The sequence below is a fragment of the Stylophora pistillata genome, unplaced genomic scaffold (genome assembly GCF_964205215.1).
Source record: "Stylophora pistillata unplaced genomic scaffold, jaStyPist1.2 SCAFFOLD_1196, whole genome shotgun sequence".
Taxonomy (NCBI): domain Eukaryota; kingdom Metazoa; phylum Cnidaria; class Anthozoa; order Scleractinia; family Pocilloporidae; genus Stylophora; species Stylophora pistillata.
The window spans coordinates 5,001-22,531 of NW_028290928.1; the positions used below are offsets into that span (position 1 = coordinate 5,001).

The 17,531-nt window shown below is 37.1% G+C and overlaps 3 protein-coding genes and 1 pseudogene across 4 annotated transcripts in view; 2 read left to right on the forward strand and 2 right to left on the reverse strand.

Moving 5' to 3' along the window:
* The window catches only part of LOC111343567 (uncharacterized), a 4,452-nt gene extending 2,143 nt beyond the window's left edge, over positions 1–2,309 (forward strand). The window contains exon 4 of the mRNA XM_088746752.1: positions 577–2,309. Coding sequence (XP_088602878.1) covers positions 577–1,806 — 1,230 coding nt within the window. The 3' untranslated portion in view covers positions 1,807–2,309. The remainder of the gene's footprint in view (positions 1–576) is intronic.
* LOC148715594 (uncharacterized) lies at positions 523–4,605 on the reverse strand. The gene is made up of 2 exons (XM_088746753.1): positions 4,134–4,605; positions 523–3,770 (listed from the first exon to the last, which is right to left on the reverse strand). The coding sequence occupies exons 1-2, from the start codon at positions 4,598–4,600 to the stop codon at positions 2,366–2,368; spliced, it is 1,872 nt and encodes a 623-aa protein (XP_088602879.1). The 5' UTR covers positions 4,601–4,605; the 3' UTR covers positions 523–2,365.
* Positions 4,606–6,355: 1,750 nt separating this feature from the next.
* Positions 6,356–9,692, forward strand: LOC148715595 (myosin heavy chain kinase A-like; annotated as a pseudogene). The gene is made up of 2 exons (XR_015995941.1): positions 6,356–7,210; positions 8,378–9,692. The product of XR_015995941.1 is annotated as a myosin heavy chain kinase A-like (transcript).
* Positions 9,526–13,921, reverse strand: LOC148715596 (uncharacterized). Its single transcript, XM_088746754.1, has 6 exons — positions 13,156–13,921; positions 12,355–12,547; positions 11,727–11,857; positions 11,393–11,502; positions 10,416–10,585; positions 9,526–9,892 (listed from the first exon to the last, which is right to left on the reverse strand). The coding sequence occupies exons 1-6, from the start codon at positions 13,246–13,248 to the stop codon at positions 9,684–9,686; spliced, it is 906 nt and encodes a 301-aa protein (XP_088602880.1). The 5' UTR covers positions 13,249–13,921; the 3' UTR covers positions 9,526–9,683.
* Between the last annotated feature and the right edge of the window lie 3,610 nt (positions 13,922–17,531).

Sequence of the window (17,531 nt, forward strand, 5' to 3'; positions counted from 1 at the left end):
TTACCAAAGATGAACATTAGATGTTTAAACAAAATTAATTCTCCCAAGCAGTACCTTAAGAAATAAAGAGAGAAGAGTGTGGAGAAAATGCATGCCGATACCAGGGCTTGAAGGGTACTTTAAGAACAGCTTTTACAGTCAGGCAACAACTGCGATATGCAATGCAACAACCTTGGGGCAACAACTTCAACTAGACAAAACAACTAACTTTATAACTTGAGGCATGCTGAATTTCATACACATTTTTATCCCTGGTCAAAATCTCTCTTTTTTTTTTTTAACATTACGTTCTGGCAACAGTATGGTATGGGATAAGATCATGGAATAAATCTATTTGATCAAATCTGCTATTTATAGTGCCAAAAATTTTGAAAGTCTGCTGGTATACCAAATTAATTTCTATGCAGTTGTTGCTCAATATTATTCCTGGTTAATTAATTAATATTGCCCCTTTTACTTCACATTTCTATAGTTTTTCCCCTTTTCAACCATGCCATTTTTACCAGAAATAAGATTACACTGCAACATAATCATTTACATTTATTTACTTTACCTCTTTCTTTACACATTGGACAGCTTATCTACTCAAGATTCTTTAGTGGAAAATCATCAGTGGACAACTGCACTATGTTTGCAGACTGTGCTCTAATTAACCGGAGAAATGTCACAGGTGATGTGTCCTCATCCTACAGACCAAACAGAGACTTTTTCCGTGTTGTTTTTAAATCAAGGGTGATAGGAGCAGCCATGTCACTATTGGGATTTGAAGATAAGTCTAGCACTCCATCAAAATACACGTTGCCAAAAAACATGACAGCCCTGGAAAAGGCAGCCAAGCTGAAGGTACTTCATGACCTATCTGCTAAAGTGGTGGATAGTTTTGTTTTCAAAGATAATGTGGCTGAGAAAGTAAACAACATCATTTCTGAGCATGAAAGAAGAAATGTCCTTAATAATCAGGGCTTAACTCCAGATGGTCGATTCCCATGTAGATTTCCAGGATGCAAAAGTTCCTTTAAGCACAATGGAAAAGCAAGAAGAAACCATGAACTGGCCCATAATCCTCCAGTTCAAGTGGAAAATGAACCTTTCCAAGTTTCTTCTACCAAACCATCTCCCCCTTCCAGGCCTGAAGAGATGAAATCAAAAGATGATGTATTTGATTACAATTGTGCCTTATTAACAGATGGGTATTTATTCTTCAACTTCCTTGATGCAATTAAGGAAGGCGATGGGGATCGATTAATAAGGCAGTACAAGTACTTCATGCTGCATTGCAAAGCAGATGGAACACACAGCACCAAGTATGCCCTGGAATGCCTCTATCAATTATTTCTTGTGTATGCTCTTTTAACACCCAGAGATAGTGTACGCTTTGTCTGGAACAGATCGGTAAACAATCATGGCAAGAAAGCATGCAACATCCCATTAGATGAATCAACTGAACACAGCAACAACTTCATAAAACAGTGCATCAGGAATCTGGGCCCAAACATCACTGAGGCAGCTGTCTCAAGAGTATGCAAAGCGGAGAGTACCACTAGATTGATACTAGAAAATCTTGATGAAAGCCTACAACGCATCTCTAGGTCTGGGAGCCATTCTGAATCATCAGAAAAAAAAGACCTAGATGAACTGTTAAAGAAAGTTGTTAGCTTCCAAGCCTTCTGTGAAATTGAGGGTCGCAAGTATATTCATTTCAAAGACTTTAAACGAGATGGCCTTGAAAATCTTGATTTGTCTGACCTATACCAATGGATTAATAGACACAAACGAAATGTTGTGTTAGGGATAAGGTCCAGATAGAAATCAAGCAATTATTATATCCAGCACCTCTGTTTATGTACATTGATAATCAGAGGGGTGTATGGAAGAGAGCCATGACTACTGATAAATGTTTAGATTCTCCTTCCAAATTACCCTGCATTTGCATGTGAAATAAAAGGAAAAATTGTTGTTACATTAAGAGAGATTGAAGGCCTATATTCCATGCACCCCTCAAATAATCTAGCGTTTGATACCATAGACCAGGATCTTCTGCTCTTATGCAAAATGAAAGTAAATGAAATTTAAAACCAACAAAATATTGAACCACAAGATATGCATGTCATAGGTTATGGCAAAATCAATTTGTCCATTTCTTACTTGTTGAAACTGTACTGAAATATTAGATTTAGCTAAGTGTTGATGTTATTTACAACCTAGTACAATAGGCACTCTATATGCCTAATTTGTTTTCTTCATAATCATTAGCATTATAGTAATAATAAGAAATCCCTATTAATAACTATGTCCACTCCTATCACTAATGCTGTTGAGACTAATTGTACCGATTTCAATGTTACAGGCGTTTATTTACTTAGATCTATACTTTCACAATTGCGGCCAAAATATCTGCTGGTATTTCATCATCCAATGATTCTGTTGAATTGTCCAGTGTCTCTTCAAGCATGGAGATTGACTCATCCAACTGAGATAAAGATACATTATCAACAATCATGTCAAACAGTTCACTGTCTTGAAAAATCTCATCCCATTCATCCATGTACTCATCATCAAAATCAATGCTGCTTTCAAAATGGGTACCAGGGAGGTCTCTGTCACATGTAACATCCCCAAAAACAATGCTAATGACTGATAAAACTTTCTGTGCATGACGTTTGTCCCACACTTCCACTGACTTATAGATGTCTGAAAGAGTAAAAATTGAGGCTATGTTTTCCAAAACCTGAAATATCTGATGCTCAGAAAATCCCAACATGAAGTGAAGATTTGTTAGAGTTTTGACTTCTCCATTGGCACTTGTATTTAAGAGTTTCAAAACTAATATTTTGTGATATTGATTCAAGGCATTCTCTACAAGTTTTTTGCTGTCTGCTGATACACTTCTTTGCTGGTGTGTACCAACAGTTACATTCTGAATGGCTTGTGATGGGTATTTACAGTAACTGAAACAATCTGGTTGCCCACAGTCACAACTTGCTGCACAAATGTCACAGCACTTGTGAGGTATCTCTATATTGACAGCATCTGCATCAAAATGCTTCATCAGAGTCATCCTTATACACTCTTTAGTTTTGATGAAAGACTTTATGTCAGAATGGACATGGTTCAGCAATACACCATGATAAAGCAAAAAAGCAACACTTTCACCACTGTCTCTTCCAGCACGCCCAGTCTCTTGTACATATGCTTCTACATTCTTCGAAGGTCCATAATGAATCACTCTTTGAACCCCTTTACAATTGATGCCCATACCAAAGGCAATTGTAGCTATAAGTAGCCTAACTGAACCATGTTCTTGCTGAAAAGACTCCAAAACAATTTTCTTGTTTGCCTGTGGAGTGCATGAATGAAGCATTTCGACTAGTGGATATCCATTGCTACTTGTCATATTCTCCTTACCAAGCAGACCACTCATTGTAGCATAAATAATGCTACACTGTTTAATTGTTCGACAGTACACGATGGTTCTTACACAATTCTGTCCTTCTGTCCTCAGTGTATCAGTAAGCCAAGCAAAGTATTCTTCATGTTCAGCCTTTTTGTCCATACAATGAACAACATACCTGATGTTGGTTTTGTTAGGACTTTCTTTAATTTCAACAAAGCATTCCATATGTAATATGTTGAGGATGGTATCTCTTGTGAGGCGAGTTGCGGTGGCTGTCAAAGCAATGACTGGGACGTCTGAAGCCAAAGACCTTAACTCATACAACTTCCCGTAACATTCTCTAAATGCAGCCATTTTATTTTCCTGTGAAGTCCCCCTTGAAATAAAGATTTTTAAGTCTGTTAGCATTTTTAGCCGGACGTAAATGCTACATCAAAATAATATAAATAAGACCTACTGGTAATTATCTTCAGAGAAAGTGAAACGTATTCTAATTGTATTTCAAATTATCAACTCACAAAACTTCATCAACAACATAAAATAATCCGTTAATTGAGATTAGTCTGCCTATAGACTAACTATTGCACAAAAGATGAGTACAGACTGCGAAAGTTTTGTAAAACAAGATCAATGAGGTATAAAAAGTATTTTAATTGTGTGAAAGGCTGCACTAGTCAAAAGCCAACATTTCTACATCTGAAGAATAAATAAGGCAAGATATTGCCTGAAACCCACTTACCATTGCCTTAGAACATGTGCCTCATCGACTGCAATGGCACAAAGCTTACGGGAATATACATCGTTGTGCAACATCGCCCTCCAGCGGTCGTTTTTGAGCCATGCTTCCGGCGATCCATAGACCAATGAATATTTCCCGTTTTCAACACTTACTCTTTCATCTTCAGAAGCCGAGGTCAGGTTTAGAGCGCTAATCCCAACACTCGTAAGGAACTTGACTTGATCATCCATGAGACTAATCAATGGACTAACAACTACAACAGTATGTCCTGAAGTTGATCGAAGTGCATCAAAAGTGGTCGGTAAGGCTTGGTAAATAAGCGATTTACCATAACCTGTAGGTAAATGAACGAAAACATCTCTTTTCTTCTCCGTAACTGCACTTATAGCTGTCTTCTGGTGTGTATTTAACGAAGAAATTTTGAATGTTGAAGCCACAAGGGAAAATACTTCATCAAGAGACGCCATTTTGATTGCTTATATAGGACATGCGCTGTGATTGGCTTGTTGGCATTGGCGCGAACGGTTTCAGGATCTGAGAACCAAACTCTGATTGGTCAGAAAAGGGAAAGGAATGCAGTTCAAAAAGAAGCAGCCGTTCGTGGGGAGGAGCGTTGCGTGACGAGCCTAAAAACGGCTGCGAAGGAGACTACCTAATTGACCACTTTCAAAAATGGTTGCCGGTTTAATATTCTTTTGTTTAAATTTAAATTAGCCTTTCCGGCCTCGCTTGTATTCTTTTGAATTTTGTACTGGAGAACAAGGCCAGAAAGGCTAATTTAAATTTAAACAAAAGAATATTAATCCGGCAGCCATTTATGAAAGTGGTCTGTGATTGATTGAATGAGAAAAACAAAAAAAAACATTCCGCACACTAAGACCTCACACCCGTCTCTTTGCATGCATTTGTCATACCACCACCTAATCCTCTACAGATCCCTTTACTCTTATTAGTACCTTCTTCACAATCGTTTCATCTGCAATTGTACTTGTACCAAGCCCTTCGATAATCCCTATTGTCTTTTTCTATCTTTGTAGACTCGTCCTCCAGGATTATATACTTTCTACTTTTATATGGCTTTTTTACAGAATTATTATTTCACGTCCGTTCCATGAGTCATTTTTGTTTACATGCGTATTTTGAAGATGCTCAAGTTTTAAATAATGTAATTTCTATATGTGATCTGCGTATGACCATGACATTTTTTAATTATCCGCCCTTCACCTGAACTTAGAATGGTTAGGGAGTGCCTATAGTAGTGGATGGGGCAATATTCGCTTTTATTCATTTTCTTTATAATTTTTTTCCTAGGCACCTACACTGTTTACTTTTTCTGCGTGGCATTACAGACAATTATTTTATTTTGTAAAGTTTTTCTTGCGAGACATTCCTCCAAATCGTGAACTCATTCTTGTATATATAACAATTTTGAATTGATAAGTAATTCTTTTATAAAAATGGCAATTAAGCTTAAGAAATTAGTTTCAAAGTCCTCTCTTCCTCAACTGTTCCTTATGAACCTACACCTATTCTTTTATTCCTCTAGCACTTTTTGAAAAGAAGCATTGCATTAATATTTCTTATTATCAATGCTTTAGGTCTGACCTGAAAGCAAAGAGTGTCACTGAAATTTTGGAGAAGATTATGCCTCTAAATGGCAATTCCAGAAACTATGTTATAATAAGATATCCAAACTTTAATGGTGTCTGTGGTTAGATATACGAAAATATAACTTTTAAGTCTCAATATGCCAGATTTGAAATTTCCCATCCCTTCAAATAAGACTTCCTTTCCGCAATATTTAAGTGAAGATATGTTCTTAAGCTTTCTGTATAAAATATTCTAATCTGGCTAATAAATTGATACTTGATACTATCTATATCGAACTTACTTAAGTTTACTGTAAATGGAAAGTATTTAGAATTCACCATATAATTCGAATGAATCAGAAGAAAGTGCAAAACTATGTTGGCTGAATCTTACACATTGTGATAAACCATTTTTCAGGGATACCTCAGGTTGATATAACTTTGTATTTCAGTGTGGTCAGAGTCGCTGTCCTTGCAGTATAGTACGTTTTATTATCTGACTGGAGCACCAAGCACGTCTCGAAAATCCCACTTGAATTGCATTTGATTTAGTTTTCTTCTTGTATTCTTTACTCCAGTAAATTTTTATTTCAATGCAATTGACGGATAAAAATTAATGTTTTATTGGAAATTGTATAAGCTTCAAGGATATCTATGGTGGCCCATTGTTATCATAGCATTGTTATCATAGCATAATAAAAAAATAAAAGTAAAATTAAAAAAAAATAAAAGTAAAAGCAATCCAAAAAAAAAATTGAATTTAAAATAAAACATTAAAGAAAACAGGAGCTACTGAAGAAATTCAATAAAAAAAAGTAAAGGAAGATTAAAAATTAAAAAATACATAAAAGTTAAAATTAAAGTGAAAAATAATTTAAAAAATAAATAAGATAAAAACCTTTAGTACAAATGCAAAATAATTTTAAGTTTACTATGATAACGCTGGGCCGAAAGGAACATCACGATATTTGTTTCCAAAATGAAATGTTCGAAAGCAGCCCATTGTTATCATAGCCTGCGACACGTAAGGTCAGTGGACTACTTTCAGAAGGGCTGCTCGCATTTCCTGATTGGTAACTCGTGCACGTGTGGGTTGTGGCTTGCACTTTTCTCGTTCAAACTACAGTAAAAAGTCCTCTTATCGAGATGAATAGACGACAACAAACGTGGAACCGTTTGCAAGATGAAATGAAGGCGAAGAGGAAGCGACCGGACCCTCGCGGAAAAGGCAAAAGCAAGAAATCTGGTTCCGCTCCGCACGAGTTAATCGTGCAACGTTTAGCATCTGAGCCAGACAACAAACAAACGTTTAGGCCAGTCCAACCAAGAGAGTTTGTGGCGTTTCCATACGAGGATCTTACGCTAGCAAACTTGAAGAAGGCTCTCGCTGACCATTACAGTTTGCCAGCAAGCCTATGTGATGTTCTTGTCACAAACAAGGGACCCTCTTGTACCAGCATGGAACAAATCCCTCATAGAAAGGACAAGGTGAGTTCGTGTACGAAGCATTTAAGCTTAGGTAAATAAACAATGGCGCAAAAATATTCTCGGGTAAAACTAGAGGTAAACTGTATTAAAGGACCAATGTCCGACTATATTCGCGCTTGACAAGGCCTCTCAACTATTAGGGACCGGTCATTATTTAGAGGGGGGGGAGGGCTGGTGCAAAATTAGGTATGCCATGTTTCATTTTTCCTGACCCCCCACTTCATGAAGCACATTTTTTTTCTGACCTCCCCCCCCCGATAGATATACAATCGCACGTACACACACACTTTTAGTACACCAACACATATAACTGTCTATTGGTACTTATTAAATGCATTATTCAGTAACTTTTTTCACATTCTGAACTGAGTAGCCCTCCTCCCAGAACCATTGAATACTTGCATAAATTTATATGGCCCCCCCTTTTTTCCCTGCATAAAAATCGATTACCCACCCCCTATTTGTACCAGCCCCCCCCCCCCCCCCCCTCTAAATGATGACCAGTCTCTTGGGGACAAAATTCAGATCCCCTCCAAAAGAGATTGGACTAGGAATGACTCCTGGTATTACTGACTCTCACTCTCTCACTATCACGGACACTAAACAATGTCCCGAGGGTGTCTGTTGTAATGAGAGTTGACTGTATCTCTATATGTTTCTTTTGGGAAGAGGGCATGATATATTGACTTGTCACCATGTAAAAAAAAAAAACAACAAATATAAGTTAGGTTGACATCAGGTTTTCTGTTCTTCACACAGCATTCAAATTCTTGAAGAGTTTGAATGAGAGGTCTGAACAAACTCTCCTTGGCTTAAGTTTTGAAAAATGTCAGTTATGACACTGTCACTACCCTCAGTCCTCCTCATGTTACTCCAAGTTTGTTGAAACTGTAATATTACCTTTGAAATACATTTATTTAGACAGCGAATACCGGGTACATAAACTCTTTAGCTTAAATGTAAAAAAATTGCCAACAGGAAGGTAAAGGTCACTGATGTTTGGCAGTTTTGGGGCCTTGATGATAAGAATTTTCACATTTTATATTGTTATAATAGCATTACCAACTAGTTAACAGTGATAGTAGCATGAATTTCATATGTTAAATATGATGCCCAACCCAAATGAAATCTGATCGGTTTTGTTATTTTTATTTGACAAACATGTAGGTGTATCTGGTGCGGTTTGTAGTTGGCCAAGATTATGGGGAGGACTCCAATAGCTCTGACCCAACACATGTACATGAAGGTTTCTCGGATAACTCCTCATTCCAAAGAACAACTTCTGCATCATCAGCACCAGTGAGAAAGGCAGCTGCGCCAAAACCAAAAGCAGATTATAGAAGGTTCTCAGTGACAACCCAGTTTCCTCCATCCGTATCCATTGCCTCATTGCTGGATGCTGGGAAGCTCATCAGCTCATCAAACCAGTCACCAAAAACAAGTGTCTCCTAACCTTTGAACAATTTGACATTGCCTCCAAAGAATGGACAGATGCAATGGAGGTAGAGTGTACAGTAGATTCAGAGAAGTTTTCCTCAGGTGGATTCCGTGATGCTTACCACTGCAAGTTAACTGGCAAATCTGCGGGCCAAAACATTTCAAATCGCTGGGTTATCAAAACGTACAACGAGAAGTCCAAAGAAGTAATTAGTACTCAATTAAAAACTAATATAGAGAGCCATTGTCGTAAGCAAGTACAAATGCATGAGGTAGCTAGGCACTTAACAAAGAAGTTCCAGTCACAGGCATCACAAGAAATGGGAAAGTGTTTTCAGTACAACCATGTATACTACACCACAATAGACGAGAAACCAGCGACAGTTGAGGAATTTGTTCCAGGCCTCTTTGCCAAACTGATTAATAATAATGGCAAGAAGGCCGATCTGCCTGAAGATGCAGATAAAGATTTGAAAGATTTGTTGGCCAAAGCAGAGTGCCTGGTTCACTATACCTATGAATCATCCAACCAACAACTCATGTTACTTGATATACAGGGATCTGGCTACTGTTTATATGATCCCGAAATAGCAACAAATGATATCATGGATGCCAGCAGCTTAGAATACTATTTCTGCTGTGGAAATTATTCATCCGTGGGCATCACATGCTTTCTCAATGAACATGAGTGCAATGCCTACTGTAAGATGATGGACCTAAGTCAGTAAGAGAATGGATTACTGGAGCATAATTCACCTTCCACCTTTTATCAAGATAGCAGCTCAGTGACTGCCTTTCAAGTGTTGTGTTGTTAGTTTAAACCTTACGTCATGCTTCTCACAGACCATTGGGAGGAGAACACGGCATGGAACAGTTCATTTAAGATAACAAATCTTTTTTATCACTGGCATTTTTTACAACGTCCATGAATGTTACTAAGTCTGTAGTTCTTTGTCCTTGGACCATTTGTTGGACAATGTTTTTTACACATTTGAACTACCGGTATAAGGAAAAAAAGTTACAATAAAATGCACTTTTATGATGATGCTGATGGTGATGACTCTTTGTACTTCTCCTTTAAGAAAAGATAGGCATCTGCTGCCTCGGCTGGCTTCACCCCATCAATATTGGGAATAATTCGTTCACAGCTCTCTCTCACAGTTTTTGGTAAGTAGTCATCTACAACTGACTTGACACCTGATAATGAAGCAACCTCATCCAGTGCTTCTAAAGTGACTTGCAAACCTATACAATACAGGAAATTGCACTTGATGAGCACTTGAACATTAACCCTTAATAACTTGTTAGTGAGTGGATCATCATGTCTGCCCTGAAAATATCTGTATTGGCCTCTCTCTCTCTATTGAAGTATAATATTGATGATTTAATCTCTCAAGCTGTCCATAAATTAATTTAACCATCCCCGCTTTTTACACATTGTTTCTCATTGAATTCATTGAATCGATACTTAGTGGTGGGTCATTAATTAAAAAAGGATTCGTACTGGTCCTGGAAAACCTGAAAAATCCTGGAATTTTATTTTCTTATTTTCAAGGACTGGCCAGGACTGGAAAGTCCTGGAAAAAGAACACTGGTCCTGGAAAGTTCTAGACATCTGTTAAACTCAGGAAATCATGTTTTCTTAAAACAATTTTTAAATTTTAAGATTTCTTCAGAAATGCAACACTTGGCTCTCTAAGACATGCTTTGTTGTGCAGTCTGCAAATATTATTCTAAAACATACAAATATTCAGTAAAATACCCTTACCACACTCATTTGCATTGTATTGCTCAGGGAACGAGTACAGGTGATATGGTATCCCTTTAGGCATCTGAGCATCCTTTTGGCTCCTTACTCTATGTGAATTCCACACAGTTTCCCTAAAGATATCCATTTCTTTCTGGATGACAGGAATAAAAATGAATGCCAATAGGTGCCTGTTTAAATGCAATCAAACTAATTCACACAACTTGGTTGGTGGAAATGTATAAATTTTTATCCTTTTATTCACGTCAATGGCTGGTTACATTAACTTTGTCAAGGAAAAATACCTTATCCCAGGGGCGGTGCATTACTCAAAATTAATAACTACTTAATAACTGCGTGTGAGGGCTTTGCTGTAAAATTCCAGACTGAGGGATAAAATTTTTGCTTTATGGACCGAGCCTCTGGGCGAGGTCCATGAATAGAAAATTTCAGCCCGAACTCTGGAATTTTACAGTAAAGCTTGAGCAAACAAGGTTATTAAGTTGTTTATTATATGGCTTCCGACGGGCAAAGCACGCCAAATAGAGAGAACTTCTAAATTGCTTTCATTTTTTGTCAGGATAATAAAATTCAGATAAGAAATCTTTAGAACTCATAGTTAAAGAAGACCAAGATACGTGTTTTGTTAAATTTCTTGCTTTTTTAATGAAGTTTCTTTCAGCGAAAGTCACAAAGTTAGCTAGGTTTTGTAAACGAAAACGGTGGTGGGAAAAATCTGTAATGCCCGTGGGCGTTTACCAGGAAAGTATGGAACGCTAATTAACCAATGAGAACGCGCGTACTATCGCAGCCATATAATAAAGTGACTTAAAACACAAAATTTTCCAAAAAATTGCGAAATTTAAGTGTTGCGAAATATTTGAACCTCAAAATCACGAAATTAACGTGTCACGAAAAATTCATGTAATAAGGTATGTAAAATGAATTAAATAGAACTGGTACTGTTCATGTAATGTATTTGAAAACATAGTTAATACCTGTCTGGTTGATCACTTGGATCATAGTGGCCTTGTTCCAGTAACATAGTGAGCTGCCTCTTGAAAAATCTTTCAAATCTATTGTGCAGGTCTCGCCACCATCTTTCTATCTGTGAAAAATGGTTCAAATCTGTGTTGATAATGCAATTCAAAAAGTAAACAATCAGTTATTACCCTTAAATGTATAGGTCAGAAAAAAGGTTTTTGGAATGTGAAGCACAGATTCCTGCATTTTCATTACCATCATTAAAATCTACATCAAAAATTCAGAAAAGCCTAAGTGGGCACCAAACTGATGTTTTATTGTCGGAAAGTGTTTAGTTAACTGCCTTACCTTGTTATTTGTTGAAGGACCACAAAAAACTGTATCTGCCTCCTCATCTTGCTCTTGCCTTAAAAATGCGTGAATAGTAGCCATGTGCCCTGTCTCAGTTCCTTTATCCAGCCTCAGATATTTACTGATCACTTGAATGAAAAAAAGATAATAAAATAAGTAAATAAATAAATAAATAAAGCTTAAAAAATCGTACATGTATGTAGAGCCCAGGGGGGGCTCTGGATATTTTGGGTAGGGGTGTGTCGCTGGGACTCTGAGACCCTTACCCTATACTAGATCATGTTTGAATTTTGCGACTCTCTTCTAGACTAGATGCGTAAAATTACCACCCTATTCCAGACTTGCTAGTCTCCAGGAACTTTATTTCTGTCACAGGAAGTTGCTTATACGGTAAATGATACCCTATTCCAGACCAAAATGCTCTGATTTTTAATACCCTATCCTAGACTAAACTGCTCAAAAACCCTACCCTTCACAGCAGCACATACCTATAAGCTTTATGTATGGGAGTACCCCTCCCCGGGATGTAGAGCTTAACCTTAGTTAACTATGGTTCAGCTTTGACTGTATCATGATCAGTCTGCAATTGCCATTGTATATATTTTGCATACAGGACCAATGTTACCTTTTGTTTTGTACAGATGATCCATGTACCAACGACCAATAAGCTTAGGGTCAGAGTTTGTGGTCCATAATTTCAGATACAAAATGTATCCACTAAAGGCATCTTGCAAGCCGTAAACAGCTAAAGGAAAAGTGCTATTCATGAAACCCATTAGCTTGTCGTGGCCATCCCCAGAATGAGTGTGATTAGGTCCCTGTATACAAGATAACATAATAAAATAACTACTATGACATGACACTATGACCATAAGCCTATTACAGAAGGGGGATCCTTGGCTGATCGGATTAGGGAAGTCCAGAAAATTTATGGGAACTCACCAAACTGAAAGACGAAAAGAGATGGGGAAGGGAAGCAGGTTTGCTTGTGTCCAAATCCACCATGTTTTGGATAATCAAAAAGACCTGGACCATCAGTCAAGTATTTGTACCTATAGGCAGGCATGCATAAGCAAGTTGAGATCAACATATATTATCACCAGAATGTCCTGATATGGATTTTGTTTGGCAATCTTTAAAAGGACAAGCAAGATAATGAGAGCTTTTAGCACACAGATACCCCAGTTACTTGCGTTGCCTTTAAAATGTCTTTTCCAGATGCCTAAAAACATGTTACACTAGATTGAAATTCATGATAAAAGCACAGGCAGATAAGTTGGATGGTTCGAGGTAGGTTGCCAGAACATGCCATTTGATCCCATATATTTACTCTACTTTGCAACGGCTTACTCTAAGGGATCAGGGGAAATGCTTCAATGAATTTTACATACTTGGGCACCTGCCACAAAAAGGTGGGAGAACTTACCAATGATGTGAACGTTCCAGTAGCTCCTCTTTGTCGTTTTTTTTGACCAACATTCCCTCGCCTAGTCAGTCCTTCGGGGTCCACCATACCCATAACATCATGGACCAGATTGCGAGGGACAGCCAATTTATGTTGCTCTCGTATTTTTCTCTACATTGCTCGATACCCTAGATACTGCCCTGGACCCTCCATTTCCTCTTCGATTGCCTTCTTTACATCTTCAACGTTGGTTTCGTACCTAACGTATTTGATGCCGAAAAAACGTAATCTTCTGCTAAGTGTAGGCAGACTCCAGGCATACTCAGGGAAGTCCCGACTAGCAAAATCCAGTATCTCCTGCCTGGAATAGTTTGCTAACACATAGCGCTCAAGGTCGCTCTTCAGTTGCTCGTCACTCTCCCACTCTGAGCAACGAATGCGGACCGCCATTTTGAGAGAAGAGAAAGAGAGAGGAAGCTGGGAACTAGGTTGTCCACTGACCTTACGTGTCGCAGGCTATGATAACAATGGGCTGCTTTCGAACATTTCATTTTGGAAACAAATATCGTGATGTTCCTTTCGGCCCAGCGTTATCATAGTAAACTTAAAATTATTTTGCATTTGTACTAAAGGTTTTTATCTTATTTATTTTTTAAATTATTTTTCACTTTAATTTTAACTTTTATGTATTTTTTAATTTTTAATCTTCCTTTACTTTTTTTTATTGAATTTCTTCAGTAGCTCCTGTTTTCTTTAATGTTTTATTTTAAATTCAATTTTTTTTTAATTTTACTTTTATTTTTTTTTAATTTTACTTTTATTTTTTTATTATGCTATGATAACAATGCTATGATAACAATGGGCCACCATAGATATCTGCTGTAAAATGAATGAGTTATCAATTATAACACAAAATAAAAAATGTTTTGATATATTGCAAGTAGTGACTTTTTTAAACATCTTAAATGGCACTTCTCTTTCCAAAAAATAAACTCAAGTATAATTCTTAAAAATTGAGGTTTTATTTTAAGAAATTATTTTTCCTAGTAAATTTCTAAGAATTTCCCGAGGATCAAGAATCTATTTTTTTAGGTAAATTCTACTTGTAATCATTCTGAGGAATTTCCTAGGAAATTCTTAGGAACCTAGTAATGTTTGTTCAAACTTCTGGAGAGCTTAAATGTTTTTAGGAAAATTCTATTGGCTCCTAAGAAATTCCTAAGAAATTCCTAGGAATCCTAGAAAGCTAGGAAACCATTTCGTAATGTTTGCTCTGGTATGTCTGGCAGCAGCTGTTCTACAGCTGCCTCTACAGGATTTTCCTTCATCCTTCATCATACCTGATGCTGTTATATATATAATCTACCATTAGAACACAAAATGTATTATTGAAGTTTTATAGTTTTATCAAACAGCAATGATTATTTTTAGGAAAACACTATTCCCTACATATTACATTTGCATTATTTTGAGATACATGTTAGTACAATCAAAATAAATTCTACAAAAATCATTTGGAAATTCCTGAAGTGGAACACGGATTGGTCCATGAATACTTGTGTAGCAAAGTTACTATGAAAATCAGGTTTTTTTTTACAACAGTTTCTCCTGGTTATATCCATGAGTTAGCCATATAGGCATTCGTTGATTACAAAAAAGTGTTAGATTGGATTTATATAATAAGTAATTTAAACGTTTATTTTTGCATACTCTTAGTTAACTGGTCTTTAATGGATAATTTAATATTCTTTATAATTTATATTTTGAAAAAATATAATATGAGTTATTGATACTATTACCAACCATATTTAATGAAGTCTGCAGTGTGTGGACTCAGCATTGCCATGGGAATCTGGTAAGCCCTTTTCTGGCATGTCGTATGACTAGTCCTTTTTCAAAGATTGAGTAGTGAAAGACGCTACCTGTTTGTTTAAGTACACCCCAATACTTTTGGCATTGTCGACCATTTCCTCCAAACAAGGTTTTGTCTCCTGGTGGATGATACACTCAAGTTTTTAACAACTGCTTTTAGATCCTTGCAGGATGCTTGTATACATAATGCAAAGTATGAAAATATTTTTAAGGTGACATCTTCAATTAATGATTAGTTTTCAGCTGGCTTGACAAGTGCATGTGTATAAATATGCAGTAGTGAAAATAGTAGACACTGTAACTGTATTGTTTGTAACATTTTTCATTTTCATTTTCATTTTATTATTTTGCCACACAGAATACATTACAAGTAGAATAAAACAGATAAATATAGATTAATTAACATTAAATTTAGAATTAGCATACAGCTTGGAAGGAGTGACTGACGTGGTGAAATCTCAACTGAGATTACAAGAAGACTGAACACAAACAATCAGTCTATCAAAAGACGGATAGAGAGGGTCTGTCTGTTTCAAAAGTTGGAAAACAATTATCAGGCATGCTGTTATGTTAAAGTAAAATGATTAAAAAACCCGCTTTTTAGGCGGTTCTTTTTTTCAACTGTCCTTAGGAATCTGCTAACAGGAATTCGGGAGGGTTCCCTATCCCTTATTCTTCTGTGCCTCCTTTGTTTAGTGATTTTTTATTTGTCGTGGAGAGATTATTTACAGACGTCGGCATTTAATGGTTGACTTACATTACACCTCTCAATTTCACACTTTTAAAGGGAATCATTTATCAAAGTGGAATGTGTATGCGACTCCCCTCATTAACTTTTTCAGTATTTTGGTTTAGTTTGTTGATTTCAGTGACTAGACTGCCACCATGTGTTTTTCTGGTGCTGTAAATATCACAAGTAATGATGAAATGGCGACGCCAAGCTTCACATCTCGGTAGAATCAATTTATGATTTACTTTGTGGCACAATGGCCGCTGAGCTACACAACTCGGTAGATTTACTTTATGGCACAACAGCTGCTGAGCTACACAACTCGATAGATTTACTATGTGGCACAATGGCCGCCAAGCTAAACAGCCCAGTTTGATGCAGTCACGAGGAGTCACACATTTTCCAAGGACAGTGACGAACCATGCTTAAATCCAAAGTAAAGTGTTACTGAGCGTGTTTTACTTACTGACTTCAGTAGACCTTTAGGACTCTTTTAGACCTTCAGCAATCTTTTGAAGGATGAGATGAATGAATGCCAAGGAAACAAATCACCACACGAGTTAGTTCGTCAAATTGACACAAAACGTAAGCGAGAGCCTCCAAGCGAGGCAAATGTGTGTCGACGACAATGATGAACCAAGACAATCTCAAAAAAACCTCCCTTATAAGTTGCACAGGACACCCAATAATGCACAGAACCCCAACACAATAAAAAAAGTAAAATAGGTGGGAATTTGAAGTGGCACTTCCACAGTGTCTCTTCATCCACTATTTTGGACTGAATTGGAATTTAGCAGTGTTGTTTTATGTGGAAAGAGGAAAATGGCAAAACCTGGTAAAACCCTCAGAACAAGGATGAGAATGTTGGTACCGTAGTACTGTGTTTATTTATCTCAAATGAACGCCAAAAACTCAAGCTCATACATTGGCCGCACGGCCTTGGTCAATGAAAGAGAAAGTGAAAGTGAAAGGTTTTCTGAAACTAACAAACAAAGAAGGCATCAAACTCCAAATACCTGCGTAAACGACAAAAAAAACAGATACTAACTCACCAAACCATTCGCTTAAGCCAACGAAAGACACATTAATGCCCTTTTTAAAACTCTCTTCAATGAATAAAAAACTAAACAAAACATCTGCAAACCCGAGCACATGACGATTCCAGCCAAAAGTCATGTGATCGGCAAAACCTCGGACTCCCAAGCGAGTTGGAAGTGACAGAGAACTAACAACAAACTACACCCACATATGACGCCGGTTTCGAGAATGTAATGCGGGACACATTGGTGAGAGGCTATCACTCTCGCTACTGCGCAATCCCTGCTCCCCACGTATCCCAAACACCATCCCTACTCCCACATATTTTACTCCTTGCCAAAAAAATCCATTGCCTCAAATTGCTCTTACACTGCATAGGTTGTTTCTTTGTTTCAAGTGGAGTTTTCATATATCTGTGTCATATGTTCACTATGTCACACAGAAAGTTGCTGCCAGATTTATTCATGAATGGAAGCCCCACATACATACTTTCATATTGTTTGAAAATCATCAGTAGTTGTATGATGAAGCTAGCAACTGTATTTTATAATCTGTGCAACACTTGCAATGAACTTTGGTAATTGTACAAATTTGATGATGTGAGTCGCTAGATAACTTCATGGGATTTCAGAACACTTATAACTTATGGTGTGGATCATTCATTGCACACACAAAAGATACATTCTTAAAAGAACACAGTTAATGATCTAATGAGTTCGATAATATTTACCATTTACTTCACTCACCTTCACCAGTT

What these genes read in the sequence shown, in the direction of transcription:
- LOC148715594 (XM_088746753.1), bottom strand. Translation starts at nt 4,600, where the DNA reads ATGGCGTCTCTTGATGAAGTATTTTCCCTTGTGGCTTCAACATTCAAA. An exon ending in GCACATGTTCTAAGGCAATG is followed by an intron (nt 3,771 to 4,133) that starts GTAAGTGGGTTT and finishes CTTTATTTCAAG; the next exon opens with GGGGACTTCACAGGAAAATA.
- LOC148715596 (XM_088746754.1), bottom strand. Translation starts at nt 13,248, where the DNA reads ATGGGTATGGTGGACCCCGAAGGACTGACTAGGCGAGGGAATGTTGGT. An exon ending in TCATCTGTACAAAACAAAAG is followed by an intron (nt 11,858 to 12,354) that starts GTAACATTGGTC and finishes TTTTCATTCAAG; the next exon opens with TGATCAGTAAATATCTGAGG. An exon ending in ATACAATGCAAATGAGTGTG is followed by an intron (nt 9,893 to 10,415) that starts GTAAGGGTATTT and finishes TGTATTGTATAG; the next exon opens with GTTTGCAAGTCACTTTAGAA.